At 41.4% G+C, this 24,993-nt stretch overlaps 1 protein-coding gene across 2 annotated transcripts in view; it reads left to right on the top strand.

The window, feature by feature from the left end:
- LOC116938779 (rho GTPase-activating protein 12-like) overlaps positions 1–24,993 on the top strand; it is an 86,539-nt gene that overhangs the window by 39,968 nt on the left and 21,578 nt on the right. For both annotated transcript variants that reach the window (XM_032946394.2, XM_032946393.2), the window contains exons 3-8: positions 6,500–6,742; positions 12,938–13,078; positions 18,391–18,468; positions 19,538–20,005; positions 22,598–22,678; positions 23,931–23,992. In XM_032946394.2, the coding sequence (XP_032802285.2) occupies positions 6,500–6,742; positions 12,938–13,078; positions 18,391–18,468; positions 19,538–20,005; positions 22,598–22,678; positions 23,931–23,992 (1,073 nt within the window). The remainder of the gene's footprint in view (positions 1–6,499; positions 6,743–12,937; positions 13,079–18,390; positions 18,469–19,537; positions 20,006–22,597; positions 22,679–23,930; positions 23,993–24,993) is intronic.

Here is a 24,993-nt window from a genome sequence, read left to right as displayed (position 1 = left end):
GCAGGTGCCTCCCCATCCTGAGTATCCTGCCTTTGCTTGTTTTGAAGATTCCAGTGCTGTGTTGTGGTGACAGAATCTGTTCACATTGTGACCGTCACAAGGAACAAGAACTTTAATTGCTTCAAATGCATGAACCGTGGGAATATTTATTTTATTAAACCTACTGAACTATCAAACATTTTTTTTACCAGCTCAGGCCCACTGGGCTATGTTAGCTCTTTTTCAGAAGTGGCCTGGCCACAAATAATAGCTCAGCGAAGTGGCTTATCACGTGTAAATGTCTAGCAGCCGAATACTCTAAACAGATGCTTCTAAATATAGTGGGAAAAATCGGACGACGCGGAGAAAAATCCACGCACCCATGGGGAGAGAGACATGCAAACTCTTAATATACAGGCGTCGGGTTCGAACACACGACCTCCTGTATACCTAGCGACATAGTTAACATCTCGCCACCATGGCGGCCCAGTCAGAGGAGTGTTATCCAATGTAGTGTATTGGAACTTTGTGGACAGTCTGTATAAATACACAGTTGGTGCGAGGGTGTAGTGTACATTAGCTCCTTACGTCACATTAACATAAATTTACAATTTATTTTTAATGAACAAGGGGCATCCAGGAATGCAGCCATGTTAATTAATGCAGTCGTGTCATTCATGTTAAGTGTGTATTCTGGATATCATTTATACATAAAAATAAGTTTAACTTTTTGCATTACATTATGGATTTTTAGCACTTCATTAGTGCATCGCAAGTAACACAATTGGTATTTTTTTTAATTTTTGAAAACGGTACCATGTTTTATGAAAACTCCAAATATACAGGCGTCAGGATTGAACCCATAACTTATTGTATACCATATTCTTGGTTCTTTCGGTAAAGTCACGTTGAAGGGAAACAATAAACTAATAAAAATATATATTTTATTGTTTCCCTTCAACGTGACTTTACCGAAAGAACCAAGAATATGAATCACTGCAGTCACGAAAGCTTTAAATCATTATTGTATACCATTCAAGGTAGTTAACATTTCGCCACTGTGGCGCCCCCAGAAACAGTCAGAAGAAAAAAAACAGAAGGTCTTGAGCTTGACTGGAAAGGGGCAGAGAGCTAACAACATGAATGGCAGCTGGAAGGAACGTCCCGAAGCGCGAGGGCAGTATAGGAGAATGATTGACCTCACGCTGAGCAACGGTAGACTTTCAGCAGAGGGTCTGTCAATCAATGTGAGATGAGAGGGAAGAATGTAGGCGGGCTAAAAGTCCATAGGGGATCTTAAAGAAGATGATTGCCATTTTGTAACTGAACCGCGATTGTATTGGAAGCCAGTGGGATAAAACATTATTCGTGGTAATGAGGTCTCATTAATTGATTTGGGTGAAGATGAAACTGACGAGGGCATTTTGGATAATCATTTTAATGTATAGACCGCGTGAATTTAATCAGCAGTGGACGATCACAGTGATAGTGAGGGATACACAAACATCCTTTCCATACAATTTTTTTTAAACTAAGGCCAAATGTCAAATTTGTATTTATGCCTTTCGGATTAAGAATATAAACGGATTTCATGTACGTATTAAAATGTAACATTTTGACAAATGGCAAGAATGTGAAAATATTGTTTTATTCTGGTGACAAATCATGGGGTGTTTTACGTAACCTGTTGTCTTTTGATCGCACAAACCGAGACAATTCAACACTGCTTTAAAAACTATACAGACATAAGTCATATGCTACTTGTTTGGATTATTTTTTGTTATATCAAAATATGTTTATAGTCCGCATATATATCAATGCTTGCCAGTAATTTCAGAGATAAATACTGTTTATTAGCATGGAACATTTGAATCCTCTCTGAGGTCTAAAGTTGCTCATGTCTGATTTAGAATGTGCAGAGTATGTTGTATACAATATATGCAGAAAATGTGGATTGCAACACAGTACAGAGTGGCTGTGTGCAGTAAATTAAAAGTGTCTGGGCAATCGATATTTTTTTTGTCATCACCATCAGCCATGGTCTCTCCACTGCTGGATGAAGGCCTCCCTACACATTCGCCAAGTCACATTATCCTTGCGATGCTAGAAACCATGTCGCCCCTGTACAGGAACTGAACTCATAATGCCATCTCTGCAGTGGTCATCCTCTCGAGGTGCATTCCGTCAGGATTGTTTTTTTCTTCTGTTGGCTGCCATTCTTATACAAGTCTCATCCATTGGCCATCAGTGCTTCTAGCGATGTTTCCTGCCCCATTCCGCTTTACTCAGCAGTCAATGTGATGTCTCATATTAAACGTTTTTGGGTTAGATCGCGTTATTTATAAATTTGTCGTAACCCTCCACCACTCGACACGGCCAAATCAGCAAAATAAAGTGTCACGTTGACAAAAGACAAATAGTTCACTACTTTAGCCCACCGGTGTGTTGAAGAGTGAACCCACAACATTTACAGTTTTTGAGTACGACGTTTCGCTGGTAATCACATCCAGCATCATCGGGCAATTCGCCAGAATGGTGAAGCCTTCACTTGTTCCCGGTCTTAAATAGAGCAGCAGGGTGACGTCATCATTTAACTCATTCAGGTGCAGTGATTTGAGGCGGGAGGGGGGAATTGTAATTATATAATGCTGATTGGCCGTGTCGGGTTGTGGAGGGTTACGACACATTTATAAATAACGCGATCTAACCAAAAAACGTTTACTATGAATAATATTGGTCGCGAAAGCCTACGTGTTAAACTGAATGTGATGTTTGATTTTAATGTCTTAATCCATGTGTTCCTCTTGCTGTCTCTCACTGTAATTCCCAGCATCCATCACCCCATTCATCGTTGCGTGCTTTTGAGGTTTTTTTTTGTTTTTGCTCCATGTGTTTGTTTTTTCTTTCACGTATAGTGGCAGGGCCATATACACTGGTTGATGGTCATGTATTTAAAACAATTTGCGCAATTCAATATAATTACCTGCCTGGGAAGCATTCTGCTTTTAAAAATGCGCACCTTTCACATAAGACCACAGGTGATTGTTGAAGCCAGAGTCAAAGAGAGGGGTGGATGATGTACTAATTAAAAAGCTGACAGCAAATGAGGGGATAAAGACAGAGGTTGGACTGCTACCTCCATTGCGGAAAGCACAATCTGCTCACCTAAACCTATTAATATTGAGCCATGAGACAAGCTTTGTTGTGAAATATAACGATGATAATGCTTAAACAAATCCAATAATGGTTAAAAAGCGGGGACGCAGTCTATATTAACAAATGGTGAAGTGCAAGAGATGTGGTTTACATTGCACAGCAAAACAGAAATTCGCAGCCTGATTGGATAGCGTAATGTTTAGTGCACTTATCTTGAGGTGTGTAACGATAATATGCATTGATCTGTTAATAGGCATTATTTGGCCAATGATGCATACCTCTAATGGCTACAGGGGTCATGTCATGATCCCTCCAGTTACTTGAGTCCTTCACAGTCATCACAATATAAAAAAATAATAATTGGTTCATGATTAGAATCACGGCTATGAATTGCGACGGAGTGAATTGCTACACCCCTACTTGACATCCAACGCTTTGCATCTGGTGGATGACTCAACTCGTGCAGCTGCCCAGTAATGCTGGGAGAAGTTAACTATTTGCACAAAAGGAGACACTGAACGTTGAACAGCATCATTAAATTAAATGTTCTTTATTCTTGGTTCTTTCGGTAAAGTCACGTAGAAGGGAAACAATAAAAATATAAAACAATAAAATTCTCACGACGTTTCGACTGCAGCACAAGCAATCATCATCAGGTGTGAAAACCACATCTGAACAAACTGTCAAATCGCTATCCGTGGTGCTAACGTTAAAAAAACGCCACTTTTTTCAAATTTTCTTGTTGTGGTTTTCACACCTGATGATTGCTTGTGTTGCAGTCGAAACGTCGTGAGAATTTTATTGTTTTATATTTTTATTATTTTATTGTTTCCCTTCTACGTGACTTTACCGAAAGAACCAATAATATGAATCCCTGCAGTCACGAAAGCTTTAAATCAAAATTTAAATGTTCTTTATTGATGTTTTGAGTGCTCGGTGAGACCCATGACCCATAATAATGATTTACAGCTCTTTGTCAATCCATTGCTGGATAAGGGCCTCCACACGCTGTTGATCATCAGAGTTGTTTTACCTTACTTCACTAGGCTGGTCAGTGTGGGTTGGTGAAGAGGGGGCCCAGGACCGTTTCAGACATAATTCGTTGCTGATGTTAGCCGTGGCTTGGAATTGAACGTAGGTCTCTGAGTTCATCGCGTAATGTGCTAACGATTGCACCATTGTTCCTCTAATATTAAGGGCAATTACTCACTCGAGAAAGCCTCAATAACTCTCAAAATAAAATTTTCAACAAGTATGGCCAATGCTCTAAATGACTGTTAGGCATCTAGGCGGAAACTATAATCTACCACGCATATGAAGGCATAACACTCACAGCTCTGTACAGATAGGTTGAACATTTATTTGTTGTACTGGAAACACACAGCTCAAGCCTACGACAGCTAGGATTTCAAGGCAATCCCTCATCCAAGTACGAAGTAGACTAAACACAGCTTAGTTTATGATATGTGAGAAAGATCTGGGTAAATTTAGGATGATTTTAGTTATTCTCGGGCCAAGAGAGACTTACGAATATCTAGTACGTGAGCGACATCAGTGTTATTTGCAAGTTGTTTTCATGTATGGAATTGGAGCTAACAGACACACAACGGCATACTTGGTAATATTGAGTATTTGCATATGGCACAGCCTTTAGTCTTATGCATAATATGCAGATGTTTCTTCTAAAAGAGATCCTGGGTCAATTTCATATGTTCATAAAGAAGCAGCTTTCACATATGGTTGGTGTAAAGTGACCAAGCGATGTTCAATATGGTTATATATTTTTTTGCAAAACCAGTAACCGCATGATGAAACCGTTAAAACCCGATTACCCATTTTTGTCCCGCACACATAGATATGCCTGGCAATAAGTATGTATGTTTAACTTCTTTCACACATATGTAGCCAACCATGTTAATTGGAGGTGCGGGGAAAGGACAACAAACTAAACACAAAAAGAAGTTCTAAAGAAATGAGTTTACAATTGAGATTTAAAAGTTCCAGTGGTTTCCTAATATCGGAAGAAAGAGCGTTCCAGATGGCCGCAGAAGCGCATCTGAAAGCGCATCTGAAAGCGTGCAATGTAGTGACTGTCTTTGTTCAGTGGTTATCCAAAAGCTGCTGCAACGATGACAGGAGTTTGCGTGATGGTTTATGCTCCTTGACATCAGCAAGGTATCGTGGTTCATTTGCGGTAAGAACTTTGTGTACAATGAGTGCGACCTTGTAATGTATTTGTTCGGCAACTATAAGCCAATGCAGCTCAGCGGAGCACCGGACGGACACGGTCGGATGTTGCAGTACCCGTCACGACATGTGCCGAATAATCTTGTACATGTTCTAGATTCGGTAACACGACAAATGTAGGTTGTTAGCTGATAAATTAAGGGTGCTGGCGGGGGGTGCGATGGTTCGCGCACTTTGACTTGAAATCCAGAGGTTTCTGGTTTTAATTCCATCTCCCGGTGCGGCGGTTGGAACGGTAGGGCAAATGTCATGCGCTCTGTACTTTATTTTGCCTTCGTTGCAAAAAACTCCACGGGAATCGGTCACTGAATTCTTCTGCCCTTTGGGACCGGTTTATCAATTGTGAAACGGTTACCAGTGTACCGGTGATCACTTGAGAACCCTAATATTAAATAGCTGAAATATATCTTATTTTTCTGCCAGATGCATACAAGAACCTTCATTTTTGTTATCACATGAAATGAGACTCATTCTGCTTTGAAAACCCATCTCTTTAAACTGGCGTTCCCTCTTTATTTTGGTCGATTGCCCTGGTCCTGTTTTTTTTTTCTGCTTTTCATGCATTGTGCATTGGGATCCTAGGATGGAATGCGCATTATACATTTGAATTATGATATCAGTGGCAGCCTGATTGGATAGCGTAATGTTTATTGCACTTAAAATAAATTATTTTAAACGCAATTCATGGTGAAAATGTATCATTTAAATGATCGTCATCGTTATATTTTATGAAGCACCTAATCACACCAATGTATCTCAAAGAACCATGACACACACATTACACATTTTACAGAGTGATTCACAATAATAATCTTCCCGTGGGCCATGTTGCTATAACTCTGTGCCTTATACCTGCCATTCTGTTATCACATGAAATAAGAGCTATATAAATGGACACTCACCTGAAATAAAATATATTAAACACAATTCACGGTGAAACATTAATTTAAATCATCCTTATTGTCATTTTACGAAGTACCTAATCACACCAATTTATATCACAGCCCCCATAGCACACACATTGCACACTTTACATCGTGATTCACAATGAGTCTCCTCTTCCAGTAGGCCATCTTGCTATAACTCTGTGCCATGTACTTCTCTCCTGTGCCTGCAGTCCCCATCCCCGCTTCCCAATTCCCCGCTGGCCTTGACAGCACGCTCTTCCTCACCCGTCTACACCAACCTGGAGGAGCTGAAGCTGGTCCAGGGCACAGACTTCCCACCCACGCCAACGGGGGAACCCATCGTCACCTCTGAGGATTCATGGGAGACGCATCTGGACGAGAGCTCCAATCGCTTCTTCTACCGGAACTTGCTCTCCGGCGAGATGAGCTGGAAGCCCCCTCGACGAGCCAGGGTGAGATATGTAAACCCACGCACACAAAGCTGAAGGTGGATCCCATCGTTTATAGCGTTGTTGACTGTAGCCACATTTATATTCATCATGTCACATACTATTATGTGTCCAGCCTATGGCGCATATGTCTTGCTGTAGAGACACTGGTGGCCGCACTCTGCAAATGCAGAATCTCTGCAAATGCAGAAGTAGGGTGACCATTGGAGACAAGTGTGTTTGCCTATTGCTCATTTGAGTATTAAGAAGTCTGACTGTGACTTGGACACAATACCACATGGTACACGCAGAGATCTCACAGTTTAGCCTCGCAGGCTGTCACAGCAAATGCTGTTAGCAAGTGTGTGAGTGCACACACACACACATCCCTCCGAATTATATACATCTAAATAATAATATTGCCATGGTAGTTGATACAGATGGCAGAACTTTAATGAAATCTGCAAGTTTGATTGTTTAAAAAAAATGTAGAATTAGGCCATTTGTAATGGAATTACCCGATAATTACCCGCCAAGTGACAGTAATTTACAGTTGATTATTTTAACGTTTGCAAAATAGTTTTTTTAATGAAAAAAATAGCCGGAACGCAGATCTTTGATGAAATGTCGTTCTATTGCTGAGGGGAGGGAGTTGTTTAGCGGTGGTGTTGAGAGAACAGTGCGTGGCTTCACAGTGAGAATTTGTGAGACCACCAAGGACATATGGGGTCACAGGAATATTTGATTCTAGATTTGAAGCTTTCGTGACTGCAAGGATTCCTACTCTTTGGTTTTATTCGGTAAAGTAACGTAGATATAATAAAACAATACAAGAAAATAATTTATTTACCCACTCCCGTGCAGTGCGAAGTGGTTGTTACCCGCAGCAGCCTATCAGAAGGCTGCTTCACCCAGCCCTCCCACCCACCCACGCCCCCTTACTGACTCCTCCCCCCTCCCTTAACCTGTATATAATCCCTGTTGTCTCTGAACTGTGCTCCTGACACAGATATTCTGCGTTGACTTTTCCACCTGAAGACGGAAGCTTGTGTTGCCTCTGAAACGTCGTGATTTAATTATTTTCTTTTATTTTGTTTTATTATATCTACGTGACTTCACCGAATAAAACCAAAGAGTAGGAATATTTGAGCTTGGCTTAAAGTCTGCTTAAAATATTCATCCCTGCAAATGCCGATTATAATTACAAGTACTGTACAAGCATGTGATTGCTGTTAGAATATTCATATTTAATGCGTGGCAATTGAACTTTTGACAAATAAAATTGTAACCGTTTGATATAATTCACTAATTCGTTGAACAATGAGACTTCTGTTGACTTCGAACAGCCGTGAAATTGCGTTACTGCTGAACAGACCCTGAAGATGATCATCCGAAGATGTTTTGTGTTTGGATTTCATCTCTGCTTATTTCCTCAAGGCACTAATTATGCGCCATTTGTTTTGCTGTGCTGCATTTTATTTTGGCCACATTACAGCAGTGAACAGTATAATGAGCATGTTGGCAAAGATGTGCTCTTAACCTGTAATTATATCATTGTGTTTAATCACTTGTGCTGCATACTGTTACGATGCCGAGTATTCATAAATACACGTGGATCAGCATTGCGTATGATGCACATGCGAAGCTAGTTTTGAGAATAATGTGGTGCGAATACCTATGGCTGCAGCAATACATCAGTTAATTGATTAATACCAATGTTAAGGCTCGTGATACGTGCACATAATCACAAGTGTATGTAGGGATTAAGATTTTTCTTATTAAACTGAATGACAATGATCTTATCTTTTATCTTATCAAGATTTTATGAAGACGGTAAAGACGATGGAAATATTGATCCTCGAATCAAATCTCATCCTTGAATTGCAACAATTCATTGACTTGCTGTGCTGCAGCCTAACATTCCACTGTGCTGAAAAACAAATAAGCCCCCCACTTGGTGGGAAGTCAATAGCGGTTGTCTTCCTGTGCAAAGGGAGAGAGAGAGAGAATGGCCTTCATAATGGAACTGCTATTTTCACTCCTGGCTTAGGGCCATCAACACAGATTGCATGTTTGAGCAGTTGGAAACTTTGACTTTTGCACTGCAATCGAAACATGTATATATATGTGCATGTTAAACAAGCACAATGTTTATTGTTTTGGTGCCGACGATTATGATAAATTATTGTTAATACCAAAATTAGGACATTGTTTTCTCTAAGGAGTATTGAGGATCATTCGAGGTATGCACTTTCGCAGATGATTTGTGTCATATATTAGCGTGCATTCATATTGATTAGATTCTACCAAAGCAAACACATGTATACATGTGTGTGCAAATTGTATAATACAGTAATGAATGAAATACGACAATTAATGGCATGGTGGCATTCAAACGCCCAGTACTACGTTGACTTCTGACAGTTTGACCCAGAGATATGTGTACCTATTCATCTCGGAGACATTTAGCTTCTGCAAGCGTTTTCGTGGTGCCATTCAAAGTCACATGCGCACATGCTTTTACTCATTTATCATCTGCAATGGCGAGGGTGCCCTATTCACAATCAGAAGGTTGCATAGTTCCAGTGCTAATCTAATGTCGACTCACTCAATGTCCCTCAGAGGTCGCTACGTGTGCGCTCCGAAGGAACAATCGACATGATAATGCCGTGCTAACATTTTACATCAATTGCATTGCGTGCTGCTCTTTATGCAACTGTTGTTGAATACACAGTATTTCCTAATAAAATAATTACGTGTTCATTTTATAGGCACTAGAGATGACCTTTGGATTCAAAGAACATCGGATCTCTAAGGACAATTTGACAATGTTTTAAATTTTTTTTAAGTCATTTATAATGTGCACTAATTTCTATACGTATGCATACTAATAATAGTGACATCACGCCGATTACTTTTGGCTGGAGGAGCACGGAAGTGGTGTCGTTTTTTGGGCTCAATCCAAAGCAAAAAGTAATTCGGATCGTCCGAAATTTCATTTTTACGCTAAATACTCAGAATAATCATAAAATCCACAACACATCCCTCATATGCGATAAATAAATACGAGTACAAAAGAATATACTAATATTCACTTACTTACATTGCTGCTAAGGTTGATAACCCATCTAAAATTAGTAAGTTTAAATCTGCATTAACTTTAGTTGCATGCTAATTTCTCACATTAACATCACTAGCCCTGGCCACTTCTTTATGACCCTTGGGCTACACCCATTTCAAACCTTAAAACAGTCTGCCTCAGCAGCAGACCATGCTTTCCCACATGATGACGGATGCTTGTGTTGCACCCGAAACGTCGCGATTTATTTTATTTTATACCTACGTGACTTTACCGAAAGAACCAAAGAGTATGGATTCCTGCACTCGGGAAAGCTTCAAATCAACACAATTGGTATTTTTTTAATATTGAAAAACGTAACATGTTTTATTTTTATGATTATTATTACAGTGTTTAGAACTGTCACTGAAATCCTAGGTTTTTCTTCTCAACTCAACGGTTGAGGGTCATTATTTTTGTCCACATCACCGCGTGCTGCACGTTCCATTGTGGCACATCAATTCAATTGGTCGACCAGCCGCTCTGCGTCTGCTCCAAAGCCTTGGCTGGTAACAATGGCAGGAACTCAGGCAGAGGAAACGCAAGGAGAAGGGGTACATTTTTCAGGCCTTCCTCTCCCCAGCTTTCCTTGCTCCCCCCCATCCCTCCCTGATGCCCCCCAACCCACCTCCGGCTTTTTTGTTTTTTTAAATGACGTGAAAGTGCGCATTGCGCCCACGTCTGTCGGCCCATCTGGGGCGTCTATCAAAACTAAAATGCGCCGATGAGGCACCTCCTCCTCCGTGGCGGTTGGGGGGCATTGTTAACGTGTGGGAAAATAGCGGGAAGCAGACGTGGTGATTTGTTGGAGGATGTATACTCTCTGGAGAAATCCTAAGAGCTTTACGGGTGAGAGCGGTTACATTTACAGGCTGAAAACGATTGCGTTAAAGGCAGCGGGCTCCCTACGGAATAAAACTTATTTTGCGGATTATGCCTTTTTGCTGCTGCTGTGTCTAGTGAATGGGTGGGTTTTTTTCAGACGTTCGGTGCAATTTCAGCTCAAGTCAGGGTAATCGGACCATTGATTCACTACACTGGAGAACCCGTTTTCATCATGGGCACCTGCACCCAGAGTTGAACTCAGCCTCTTGGTGGTGCTGGCTCATTGCTCTGATAACAATATTACCCACTTGACACATCTGATCATGATTTCAGGAATATCCTATTCGTTTTTGACAGGACACTTGACGAAAAAAAAATTCACACGTATAACAATCTGCAATGACAATGCTGAAAGTACTTTGCCAAACTATATTGCGCCAGGTAATGTTTTTAATAGAGTGTGTGTCTTACGATTGACAGGTCATGAGTTTAAATGCTGGCTGGGGTTGTCAACTCAGGTTTGGTCTCTTCACAGTTGATGAGATGTGCAGTAGTTGGCTTATGGAAAAACTGGCCCCAATTGTATGGGCCAGAAATGGATATAAACACTGCCCCGTACTGGTTTGAATGAGGACACTCGCACTCTTGATTTGGTCGAATTAAGCATGCAAATTGAGGCTGGAAATTATTTGCAGATAAATAGTAATAGCAACACAAACGAAAATGTAAAGCAAGCACAATAACGAGTGCATAAAAATTATAGGATTGGGTGCAGCGGTGATGCAGTCCGGCCACTGAAGTTTGATTCCTGGTCATGGCTAATATCGTTGGTGAGTGATATCTGAACTGAGCCCCTTACACCCACCCGCAGCGTCTAGTGTGGTGAATATGGTCGAACCTCCTGTGACTGACAAAAGCATGCATAGGCCTTCATCCAGCAGCGGCTTGACAAGAGGGCTGTAAAAAAATCATTGGTTCATGTGATTCAAAACCAAGCATATGCAGTATGGTACACACATGTTTAGAAGTGTATATCGAACAAAACATAAACTGACAGGACCATGTAATTACAATAGATCCAAATTGATTAGAGAAGAGATTTATTGCATGACGAGTAAACTATACACTATTTAAACTAAACTTTTTTTTATTTTACCAGGCAAGGCCCACTGAGCTTTATAGTTTTTTTTTCAGAAGCGACCTGGCCAAGAATGATAGCTCAACGACGTGGCTTATCATGTGGAAATTTATAGCAGCATGTTTCTGAATGTGGATGGAAAAACCGGAAAATCCAGAGAAAAATCCACGCGACCACGGGGAGACCATGCAAACTCCAAATATATATAGGCGTCAGGGTCAGGATCGAATCCATGACCTCCAGTATACCAGACAAATTAGTAAACGTCTGTGCACCTTGGTGTCTGTACGGGGGTAAGGGAGAGGGAGCCTGAGATGAGAGTGGATTATACCTGTTTAACGTAGCATGTAGAAGAGAGGAATTGGCATTAAAGATGACTGTGGTTTAGATCTTTGTGGGAAGGAGCAGAGACCTTTACTGAATAGAACATTAATAAATCTGATAACCAGTGGCAAAATTGGATTTTAAGTTGCAATCTGTGGCTTTGAGTCATTTGGTAAATATGTAAATGCTGTATTTTTTATTCATATATGCCTCGCTGAGCCTCAACGCTATTATTATGTTAATGAGGAATCCTACAATGTGATGTTTATCCTACAATGTGATGTTTATCCAGAAGTATTTACAGGTGCAATAGAATGAGAACTGTACTGCGGTGGCTGTATTGTGGTTTCTGCCAAATCTTCATTGCAATAGGGAAACTTTAATTTGTGACTTATAATTTCTTCATAATGTGTATTTTTAAGCAGAAAAATGGTTGTATGCAGACCCATTAAAATTAAAAGGCAGACAATAATGTGGATAACGTTAGTTTGATCACTAGGTTACATCGAATCTGACCGTTGATAAAATATGTATATAATAGCCTGGTTCGAATGCGTCAAAAGAAGACATGATGTCGGGTGGTCCAAACTAACCTTCAGAATGGTAGCCAAAGGAGGTGAATGCACCTGAGAGGGTGTCCACCATAGAGATGGAGCAACGACGCAAGCTCTTGTTCAGGCGCTAAATGGATTTCTGAGGAGGCATGCATCCGGCGGTGAATTAATCATGACTCGATGATGATGATGGTGGTGATGATGAAGTGTACTGCCCTGCGTTGCTTAATGTGTGTTGATTTCTTTCTGCTGTTCTGCAGCCTCCGACGCCCCCGCCAGACTACAGCCCGTCACAGTCGAGCCTCGCAGCGGCGCCCCAGGCCATCTTGCCACCTGGCTGGCAAGAGGAGATGGACGCGAAGGGAGAGATCAGCTTCACCCACCTGGCCAGCCCTGACAAGGTGACTCTGGGCTAGGAAGCTTTAAGTTATAGTAATAGCTTTTTACCCTTTTATCTGGCACCAAAACTGACACCTTTATACAAAGGATCATGTTTGCAATAACCACAACACAAGCAGTCAAAATGCAAACAAAAAGAGACAACTCTGATAATGGTATGCACTGTCCTTGAAATTGATTGGTCCACACCCGACACGGCTTTTCTTAGAGCCTAGTCTCCACTGGTGTTGGACCAGATGACGCCAAAAGGCATACAACTCAAAAACAGCGCACTATCAGAGTATTGAGAGCTCGGGGTAAGCATTTACATTATGAGACCTTTTCCAGTAGCAAGATATAGTAATAGGTTTTTACCCTTTTATCTGGCACCAAAACTGACACCTTTATACAAGGGATCATGTTTGCAATAACCACTACACAAGCAATCAAAATGCAAACAAAAAGAGACAACTCTGATAAAGATATGCACTGTCCTTGAAATTGATTGGTCCACACCCGAGATGGCTTTCTTAGAGCCTAGTTCTTACAAAGTTCTACATTCCTACCCATCCAAAACATTAAAAGTTATGGAGGCTGTTATAATCATAATTACTCGTGTTAAAGGAGGGTGAAATTTTGGCATGAGAAGTCTTATTATTAGCAGTTTATGCTTGCATAAAGAAAGGTTTCCAAAATTCAGGAATTCTACGATATATTTACGTATGTGGCTTACTTCTCTCGTGCACATTTGGGAACTATTTATATTGTAATCCAAGCCATATGAACAAAACCTCCTCGACCGCAGGCTGCAATACTAACCTACCAATCAACGATGAACTGAACAAATTCCTCATTCCACAGGAAAAAAAAATGTCTGGGTAAAGCAAACTTCAGCATCAAAACAGCGTGGATCGATTCGTGGGCTTCAAGCAATGTGCTTTAACAAACACCTGGCCAGCGAGTCCACCACAACCACACTGGCGGCTTCCACCTTCCATGGAAATAATCGAGAAACACGAAGGAGACATCACAGCGATGCACTCCGCTGCTCCGGACGTGGTTATTTGGCTTCACCACCTAAATGTGAAATTTTAATTGTTGCTCTGCATCTACATCAGCCATACGAAAGATTGGCAGGTTTGGTTAGCTTGTGAATGGTTCGGTTGACGGAGTGAATATCTGGCGGTGCGATATTTGCCAGAAGTATATATAGACATGTAACGATGCATCGATGTAATCAATTTCAATTTATTTTCTCAGGATACATTCATCAATTATTTGTTATCAATTATATTTTGATGACAGGTGGGAGAGTAAATCCGTACATCCAAATGATGTATCTGAATGAAATGGTTCTCATTGTGTGCAGGGGCGGAGCCAGGATTTCAGGCCGGGGTGACATTCAACAAATGTTAATTTCAAGAATGATTAGAGAGTCAGGCTGTTGAACTAGACGCCATCGATTGGCGACACACTCTGACAATGCAGTTGCACGGAGTCCGCCAGACCGAGTGTCGTACACTTATGCGCAGAATGTCACCCCTGTCACCCGCCCCTGATTGTGTGGGTTTACAGTATTTGTTATTCGTGTGAAGCATCAGCGCACGTTACTATGGTCACGACTTCTTGTTAGCCACCTATAGCAAAGGTAAACAGATCAATCTGGCAACAATGACTAAATTAAGGTGGCACAACTGTGTACAGTCCGCATTCAAACTTGAAGTTATGTCCAAGTCCCACTAAAATAAGTTAAAGAGTCACGTTTACAATGCACAGCCATTCAAATGATCATGATCTGACACTGGTATGATTGTTTACTTTACTTCCCTGCAGCGTCAATAACCTGAAGTGTAAATGGTTGAAGTCGTTTCACAAGGATTAGGTAATTCATTTTCAAAAGAAGTTGGCCTCATTACAAGAAAGGTGACATCCAAAAAACAATATATATTTTTTTATTTTTGACCATACCAGCTTCCGTCAGCGGAAACGTGGCAGCTTGAGGTCTGCAAATAAACAGCTGTTGTTGTTGCACCTCGGGGAAACCCCCTTCTAATCTGCCCGTGAACAGAGTGCCACAAATCACGGGTTTGAAGTTGCGTGGTTCCACGCTGACTTCAGCTGGCTTTGTCGTAGCTGGTGCTTGGCATGCACACGGCCGCGTGCTGTGCCCCGGCTGAGTCACGCCTGTGTACAATGGGTGCTGCGGTCCCCACTCCAAGTGCCTTTACTAGAGCCCGCCGATGATGGTGCTTCTTAAAGTCACGTGCCACTGAACTTGTTAACAAGTTTGGTACGCATTTCCTATTATTATATAAACACACACCTGGGCACACAACCCAGGTCTATGTTTATATAATATATAAGAATCTTGATTTTGAAGCTGATGACGGGCGCTTGTGTTTGCGCCCGAAACGTCGTGATTTATTTTATTTTATACCCACGTGACTTTACCGAAAGAACCAAAGAGTGTATAATATATGAGTTGTTAAATTGTTTGTGTTGCGTCCTCTGTTAATCATCGTTCATTAGGAACGTTAAACACATGTAAAATAAGACTCATAATTGACATCAAAGCTCTACATATGGGCATTGCGAACAATACAGGTTCATAGCAACTCGTACAGTGATCATCACGAATGTATGGCTCCATTGGATTTGTGAACGTTTTTCCAGACAATCACCCCACGGGTTTTGTTTGTTTAAAAAAAAAACAATTCGCATTGTTTCTTATATCGATTCACCAATCGACAGCTTTTAATATTGTGTACATTGCCCACTTATGTGATTTAAAAACATGAAAGGAAATCTAAAAGAAAGGTAACAAAAACACCACTGAGAATATAAGAAGCCAATTCTGGAACTCGCAATCCAACGCTACGGTAGTTTATGTATGGTATGTGTACTAAACTGGGACTGCCTGGCATGTAAGTTTCTGTGCTGCGTGGGGACACCACAAGTCCAGCATTGCTTTGCAAGCCGTTTGAGTATAGGAGGAGCATGGGATGTCTATATCAGGATTCACTTATGTGCACTAGGTAACCGGTAACCTGAGTTTGATATCCAGTTATGACTTACATGAGTGGTGAGAAATATCTGAACCAGTTCTGGTCCATCCCTATATTCATAAGGTGCATAAATATATAACACAGCACCTGCAACCGGTAAAAAAAAAAAACTTACAACAAAAGCGTGTCTAACGTATGCCTGCGGATCGGACTGTGAAACTGAAATATTGTACAGCCACGGTCTGCTTAAACAAATTATGCTGTAAAATATTGGTATTGGTGTTAAAGGTCAAGGCTCATAGACTAAAAATATTCTCTGCATATGTGGAGCGGTGGACTTTTTTCGTCTGATTATTTGCAACTAATTATAGGAGATATCGTCCTGTGGGTGAAACCAAAAATATCAACAAAAGCTGACTCGTTGCCATTTGATCTGGTGTCATGAAAACACTGGTATTCTAACACAATTTCCATTCCATTAATGTTATATATTGGCCATATACAAGAAGCACTGTGAAAATACAGAGAGGTGGGCCTTATTGAGATCATTTATTTGCAAACTTCGGCTCAAGTAAAGTGGCCTTGGTTTACAAAAGGTTGCAGTGTTCTTATTTTGATGTTGTGTTAACAATGCCCAATATGACGCATAGCACTGGTAGAGTATTGTGTGTCACCGAAGCCCTCATTATATTGTGCTGTGGGTAGCAGCCAAATGTGCTCGAAGACTTCAAGCCAAACAGATGACATCGCCAAGCATTGTGGTGCAAATCTTACTGGAAATGTAATTAGGTCTGTGCATAGCAAAGATCGTCACGTGTGTGATACTCCAATGTGTGGGGAAGATGTGAGGTGGGCATATCTCGCGTGATGTAGAGTGTTTCTGACCTATCTGTATTTTTTTTATTGTGACCCCTTGATATGTGTGGGTTTTCTCCAAAATATCAATAATTAGTAGGACAATTCATTATTATCCAAAATAGTGTCCTCTTGAAAAAAATAACAGTTCTGAGCCATAATGAATTTTTCATGAATATTGGACATGAGTATTCAGAAAATAGAGACCGCGGAAGAATGCAATGCTTAAGGAAAACTGAACTGTCACAAAGAAGACAATGGAACGTTCTTCTGCACATGCCATGCGATGGAGATGAAGAATGCTTTAACGAATAATAACTACGGAAGAACAGTTGAAACACCTGCAAACAAACATTTGGGAAATGTTTGAATTTTCTCATTGACGCAGAGACTTATGTCGGAGACCACCAGTCCATATAAAGCATCACATTTACTTCAGAAAAGACATTGGCATTTAGCAGAACAAGTCACTGGAAGGAATGAGTCATAAAAACAAGCAAACAATAACATGGCAGCAGAAGAGGACAACCTTCACGGAGAACCATTTGGGAGACGGAACTGCAAAATTATAGTGCATGCAGCAATAAACGGATTGCATCTGCACGAAGATTGCTGCCAACACGGTGTGGCTTTCATTAAATAGTTGTATTGCAGTATTAATCCATGCTAACAATCCCAACAAAGCCATGTGGTACACTGTGCTCTATTGGTTATTTCGAAATGGGCGAGGAATTTTGATGAGAAAATTCCTCTTCATAGTGGAAAAATGCCGATGCACTGTAGTGAAGCAGGTTTGCCATATGAATTGGTCATCGATTCATGTCACTTCTTGAAGCTGGAATGAAAGAACAGAGAGAGCACAATTCATTATTGGCTTATGCCCATCCTCCCACCCCATTATGTATGGATTTTCAGCTCGTTGTACCCGGTCATCTAGAGTTGTAACATTACAAGCGCTCCCTCCACCGCTGGAGGACCACATTCTGCTGTGCGGCAATCTGCACAGTGTGGATGAGACTGGAGTGGGTGGTGGAGCTAGAATGGAGTTGGAAGACGTGGCCCCCAAATGTGTCTGTTGAGCGAGCGTGGCTATGTCTTTGATGCTATTAAAGAGGGATATCTGTTGCGTGTGCTCTACCACAATTAGGTGGAAACTCTCATGAAATTATTCTTGCCCGGCTCCCGGAAAGAGGCTCTGTGCGGTAGAGTGGTAACACTGGCAGTTCCATCTTGCAAAACTCACAAACACACAAAGACAAAGATCCCTCGTATAGCTTTAACAGACTGTTGGGCAAGTGCTGTTAGCGAGCATCTATGAAGGCCGGCACGGCCAGCACCACACCCGGCAACCTTTGTCTCCCCATTGGCGATGTTTTTAGACGCCGCACCAGGTACTCATTGGCGGCTGAGTCAACCCTGGAGAGGCCCAGCACCATTGGCTTTAATCGCGTGACTGTTGTTTGCTTTGTGTGCAGTGGAAGAGGTTGATGGATGAAAATGGCAAGGTGTACTTCTACACGAGCAAGGGGGACAGTGTCTGGGAGCTCCCAAAGGTGATTTTTGGTGTTAATATCTTGATTGATTGATGCCACTTATTTAACAGAAGTGTGATTTCTTTTATACTTGGAAGTTAGAATCAGAATTCCAACCGTGGCTCACATCAGTGACGAGTGATATCTGAACAAGTACTGTGCCCCAATGCACATTGTGAAGTATGGTCAAGCGTCTCCAATAACCGAAAGTAGTTGGGAGGCCTTATGTATTATGATTATGAATTGATGTAAATATATATTTTTGAATGGGGATTTGACAATGGTTTACACTAGCTTGTTTTGGTGAATTGACTCAAACAGTAATTTCTGGTGTCTTTGAATAAACATCACAGTAGCAGTAGGAAATAATGTGGCTGGGTGACAGCATGGCTGAGCAATTGACTCACAATCAGGTAGCGGGGCTGACCGAGTGCCTTGGTACAAGTGTAACATAGGCTGCCTGGGCCACCCAGCTGCTTCAAACCATTGTTAGTGTAGCCAGCATTTTTAAAATATCGAGTCATAGTCTTAGCCTAGTCAATGAAAGCCTGTGGAATATTAGTTAAGTCTTCATACACAGATTTCATGTTGTAATTCTCTTTGTCTGGTGGAATAAAGAGGTCAATCATTTAATCCACTCTCAGTTATTAAATGTTGGTGTAAGGGGTGCACAATTGCCGTCTCCCCCACCCCACCATAATATCAGGTGAGCCAATCGGCGAACTCGGTAAATATTTTATGTACACATTTGGCCAAATACCACTTTTCTACATCAATTCCGCCGTCCACTGGAGGTCTTCTTGATCTTCCTCAGGGCCATGCTGTCTCTAATAACGTTAAAGTAAATTAGTTTGGGTCTTCATTCAGACAAGTTTATTTGATTATTTTCGTAGACCTTTGTCGGTATTTGTAGTAGACGTCGTGACACTTGATAATTTTTCATACACTCATGGTGTCACTGGTGACCGAACTTTGTTGACAGATATATTCAGCACTAAGTTTACGTGTGCTTCCAACGAATGTGCTTTGTTTTTTTTTAAATACTTTTATTTGTCATCTTGCTCCATTCCTCCCGCTCGGCCACAAACAGCTGGAGTCTCCCCCTCCCACTGAAGAGCCCAGGGCCGGAACCCTCCCTCGTGCATCGCACGCCTCGGAGCGGTCCCTCCACAGCAGCACGCTCCCACGCGGCACGGGCACCTCATCGTCCTCCTCCTTCTCATCCTCGTCTGCAGCCACGACGCAGGATGTGAAACCCGCACTCAGCAGCTTTGGCATGGCCACGCTACCACGCGCCTCCGCCGGCTCGTCCGACAGGCAGTTTGGCACCGGCGCCGGCGGCAGCAGCAGCGGCAGCGGCAGCAGCGGCATCGGCAGCACCACCTCGGCGTTGGCCGCGACTTCTCTGGTGGCGACACTACGGCCCGGCGGGCCTGACAAGCCTCAGCTCGTGCTGACAGAGCAGGGCACGGTGACGGCAGTCAACTGGCGCGTGCGGCAAGGCGGTCTGGACAGGGCCATCCAAGCCAAGTCGGTGTTCATTCCAGATGAACCAAAGGTATGTGGGGGAGCATGGGCACAGTATTCTAAGTTGTGCAGAGTTGTGAGAAGCGCTTTCTTGACTTGGCAATGGCTGCTTCTGGGAGACACGTGCCAGTTGTATTATTAAAAAATATATATTTAATTAAATGTTCTAAGTTGATTAATTCTTTTTTAATGAATTTAAAGTCAAATTTTATGAGCTGTAGCCCACACTGGTAGACTCTTGACTCACAATCCAAAGTAAATGCAAGGGGGTTAATATGTCTGTCAATGATAGTCACTGAAGCAAAGGATTTGAAGTGTTCATCAATAATGTTAAATTGCTATCTACAATATATTGTAAAGTTAATGTGTCCCTTTTACTTGAGTGAAAATTAGCTGATGCTCACCTCAACTAACAGTACTATCGAGATGGTAACCATTGTTGACTTCCTACAAAGTGGTTCTTATTTTACCAGTCCCAGAGGGTAGATTTTGGGCTGAATTGACTCGTGGCTCGATCTGTTGGTGTAGAAATTTTATGTGCTGTTCTACGATTAAATATCATATAAATGCTACATTATCCCCACATTATGCCAAGTTATTTTACTATTGTATTAACCTTTGTGAGAATGCATTGGCCATTGGAATTTTGCAGATATATAAATATTAAAATATTCTTAACTGAGCCACGTGCATCTCTTGGAGTGATTCTTAAAAATGATCAACTTATTTCCATTTGAAAGGTGGTCAAAATCCAGTCACACGGAACAGTTTCAAGCCAGTGATCATGAAAATGTATCTGTTGCTCTGCTGAATGTTAGATAATGTTTGTGAAAAGCTAAAAGCACTTCATAAATGCCATTAGCCCATAGTGCCCAAACCTTCAAGCGAGACGTGTAATAAAGCAAACCAAATGAGATGCGAACCGATTAACTCAACAGTGCACTTTTAATGTGTTATGTACGTTATGTAGTGGCTTTCAATGAATATAGTTTCACCACTCAAAGCTGGTTTTGTTTTCTCTCGCAGGAGTAAGCAGGGCATAACAAACAATTATTCAATAACTATAAAGAGTCCAAGCGGTTCAGGTGGTAAAGGGCATGTAATATTGTTTAACAAGCATAGGTGGGTATTTATTTTGTGAACTTTTGTTTTATTACACAGCCCCCTCATTGCTTTTAAAATGACAGCGTTGCTTTATGCATTTCTCCACAGCGTGTAACCACTTCAAAACTGTTTAAAATTCATCAGTTATCCAGAGTCGTTGGAGGCTTCTAAATCTCCTTGACCTTCATGTCATTTTGAGAGTAACTGCCACATTTCCTGCCTGCATGTCCATGCTGCTGATTTAAAGACCATTTTACCAAGCAAGTGTAAAAGCGGAGGGAAATATGCTACAAAAATGATGCATCTTCCCATACGCACTGATCTCGCGTGATATATGATGGAAGTGATGCAGCATTTATTCATGGGGGGAAAAAGCAAAAGTGTAAATGTAATGTGTTTAAGGTGTCACATACTCGTGAAACACAATAAACATGATTTGAAGGGCGTTTTCATTTAAGTACTGTAATTTAATCAGTGCCAATGATACTTTCCGATGCAATGAGTGGTAACTAATTTAATTTCAAAGTATTGCAATAAAACACAATAAAAAATATGACAATAGTTGAATGGCACCAGAAAGATATTGAGTGGAAAATGTATTCTCTTCTGTGTGTGTGGGGATCTGTGGCGTAAGTCATTTGTGCACTGTGCTATGAATCCAGCAATCTGAGTTTGATTCCCCACCATGGCTTACATCAGTGAGTTGTGATGTATGAACTGGTCCTGGGCTGCCTCTTGGTTGATTCAGCCTTAAACTATTATCTCGTATTCTATATATATATAAAACACACATTAGCACTAGGGGAGATAGATGCTACCAGGCGTGCTGCTAGCCACAACACCCTGTTGTACGATGTGCCTGTTTTAAAAGGTACTTGCTTTAAAGCACTTGCCGCAACAATCTGCAATTATCTGTATGACGATACGCAAGAGAGAGAGGGGGGGTTGTCTCTATTATGTTTGGGAGGACGATGAAGGGTAATGGTTCATCCAGTGCCATACAATTCCTCCACACTTAGGTGATTCTTTACCTTGCACAACACCAGTAATAATAATGGTACGTGAACCGGTCCTGGGCTTCCTCTAGATTGACTCGGCCTGAAATGAATGCCTTTTGCATTGAGTGAACATCTGCACTGTCGAGACGAGCGCAGACGCGTATGGTGTTGACCAGGCCCACTCGCTCGTGTCTGTGTGCGTCTGTGCGCGCACTTGTGTCTGATGTCAGCCTTTCCAACTACCGTGCCAACTGTTGGCACAGTAGGGAGCACAGGTGGTTCATCTGCCAGTCATCTTGGTCAGTCAATCCACGGCACCTGGGTCTGTCCCGTGACCTCCAGTCAGCGAGCCTTCAACACTTCCCGTGGAACTCAAAAGTGCACCTAGCCTGGCACAAGTAATGTGGTGACATCACCGCCACTTAGTGGCGAATGGCAGCTGTTGTTGTCAGATTTACTATGCCCTCTGGTCTGTAAGGCTAAAACAGGGGATCCTTGTGTTTGTATTTGTGTTTTGGCAGATTACACCGCACAAAAGGACACTTTCAGATCACGACTTGTCGGACAAGGCTGCACCAGCAACTGTAAATCCACTGTCACCAGTAAGCGCCACTGTATGGAGAGTTGCATAACCAATTGAGGAATAGCATTTGTCAAAGTCGAGAAAGTGCACCTTGCTTTATCATTCTCTGAAACTGCTTCAACCTGAAAAGTACGTTAAATTAGTTTGGCTTTCCATAAATTGAAATGCAGTGCTGTTTTTTATTATTATCATTATATTCTCTCATGTTTTATTTGAAGCTCAGGTTCACTTTGTGTTCATGCTATTGTTACGTTAGAGTGCATTGCAAACTGCCGCCTCCATCACATGCCCATTGCGTTTGTAAAAAAATAAATGCGTGTTTGTTTCATGCAGCGTCTACACTTCGTAAGCATTTAGTTTCTCCTTCACAGGTACACCTGTTAAGCGTTGGTCGAGACTTTGTATGCCTCTATCTCAATGGACTCTACAACCAAAAGACCTCAAACTAAAATCTTTTGCTCTCGTATGAAAACGGATTGCATTTCTATAACCACCAACATTTTATTTTATTGATTAAAAAATACATGTGTTCTTTTTAAAATGATCTATTCATTGGCCAGGGCCACAAACAAATGACGTAATTCATTGACTTCACACAAAATCCTATGACCGACCCAGTGAATGTATGCATTCTGAAAGTGAATCAGCCTCAAATGCTGGTTTACCCAAAGAACAACATCCACTGTGTGTGTAATCCTATCTGTCGGCTCTCATGTTTGGTGTACTGTGAAGTTACCCAAGACCGTCAACCATCGGAGGATTTATTTTCCTAATCAGGCCTGGTATGCGTGCCTCTGGTGCAATGGGATGGTATTCTCTCAGCTGCCTCTTTGGCAATTTGAAGCAACGTTTTTTCAAAAGATAGAAATGTCTGGTTTTGAAATAGATGAATCACTTTTCTTCAGCAGTGGTTTCGGTGTTAATCATGTCGGATTTTAAAGATGATGTGGGAAAAATTACATGACCAGCATTTGCATGCAATATATTTGCATCGAGAGTGTTAATGTGGTCCTTTTATTTCAATTACAACAAAAAGGTGTACATTAATGATTAAATGTTGTGGATAACTACAGCTGAGAATATTTCCAAACTTTATTTCCATATATATGCAGTGTTAATAAAGAATCACATTTTTTAAGAGGTCCATTATATTGTGTTTTTTTCATTGGAATTATACTTTTTTTGGTGCAAGTTATATATAAATTAAATTAATATATAAGTTATTTACTAGTTGTTTCAATCATAATTACCAAGTTGTTGTGATCTTGCAGCCCTTGGACAAAGCTGGAATGCTCAACAAGACCAAGATAATGGAGGCTGGCAAGAAGCTCAGGTTCGTACTGGGTTGTTACACTTGGTTCTTGCTGACACGCTAGCTTGTGAGATGTGAATTATTCGTATGTATTGTGAAGTTTGTACAACAACTGTCGTTCCCCACTAAGTGGTAGTGACATCACCACGGGGCTTTAGGCATGCTAAGTGTAATTTGAGGCCATGTGAAGTGTTGATGGCTCACTGGCAGGTCACATAACAGATTCAGGTGCCTTTGGTTGATTGACTGAGTGTGTCATCTCAGAATAGATGAATAATGAACCAAATGAAATATGTATTCGGTGTTTTGATTGGACTATACTATCCACTGCATGTTCAATACTAGAACATCTCTATTGGTAGGTACATGGGCATAAGACAAATGCTGACACACTGCAGGCCTTAATGAAGAATGAACATTTATAGTAAAAATTTAATAATAATTGACAGCTCTTTGTCAATCCACTGATGGATAAAGTCCTCCCTATGCCCTGTCGGTCACCGGGGGTTTATGGGCCATACTTCAACCACACTGGTCAGCACAGGTTGGTTCAGATACCAATTGCTACTGCTGTCAGTTGCAGCTGGGAATCGGGGTGGGTTAATAGCGCAGTGCGCTAACCAGCTGCAGCACTGCTCCATCCACGGACACATGGTCGCCCATTTTAAATGTGGCAGGGTGGGTCAAACGAGCACCTTTGAGCCAGCTGTGGTTGCCTTTGGATGGACTGTGCCATGCCAGAGGAATGTCAGTTTTTCACCACTTGCTGTGGGCTGCCAACAAAGAAGAGTAATTGTGAACACATGGAGACACTGGTTTTTTTCTGTATTTTGCATTAGTTAATGTGATTGTTTTAATCGGTATTTTAGGTAAGTCGCTTATGTAATTTGTTTTTACATAATGAAGAAAAGTGTAAATTCTCATGTATAGAGCAAGTGTTCTCTGTATCTCATTACTGCGGGACCTAAATTCCATTTGAAGTTTCAGACTTTTGATGTAATGTCTCTTCCAAAAACCACTCA

This window comes from Petromyzon marinus, chromosome 4 (genome assembly GCF_048934315.1).
Source record: "Petromyzon marinus isolate PM22_M1 ecotype Great Lakes invasive population chromosome 4, UKy_Petmar_22M1.pri1.0, whole genome shotgun sequence".
Lineage (NCBI taxonomy): Eukaryota > Metazoa > Chordata > Hyperoartia > Petromyzontiformes > Petromyzontidae > Petromyzon > Petromyzon marinus.
The sequence above is the reverse complement of the archived record's forward strand: the minus strand, read 5'-3'. Positions and strand labels throughout refer to the sequence as shown.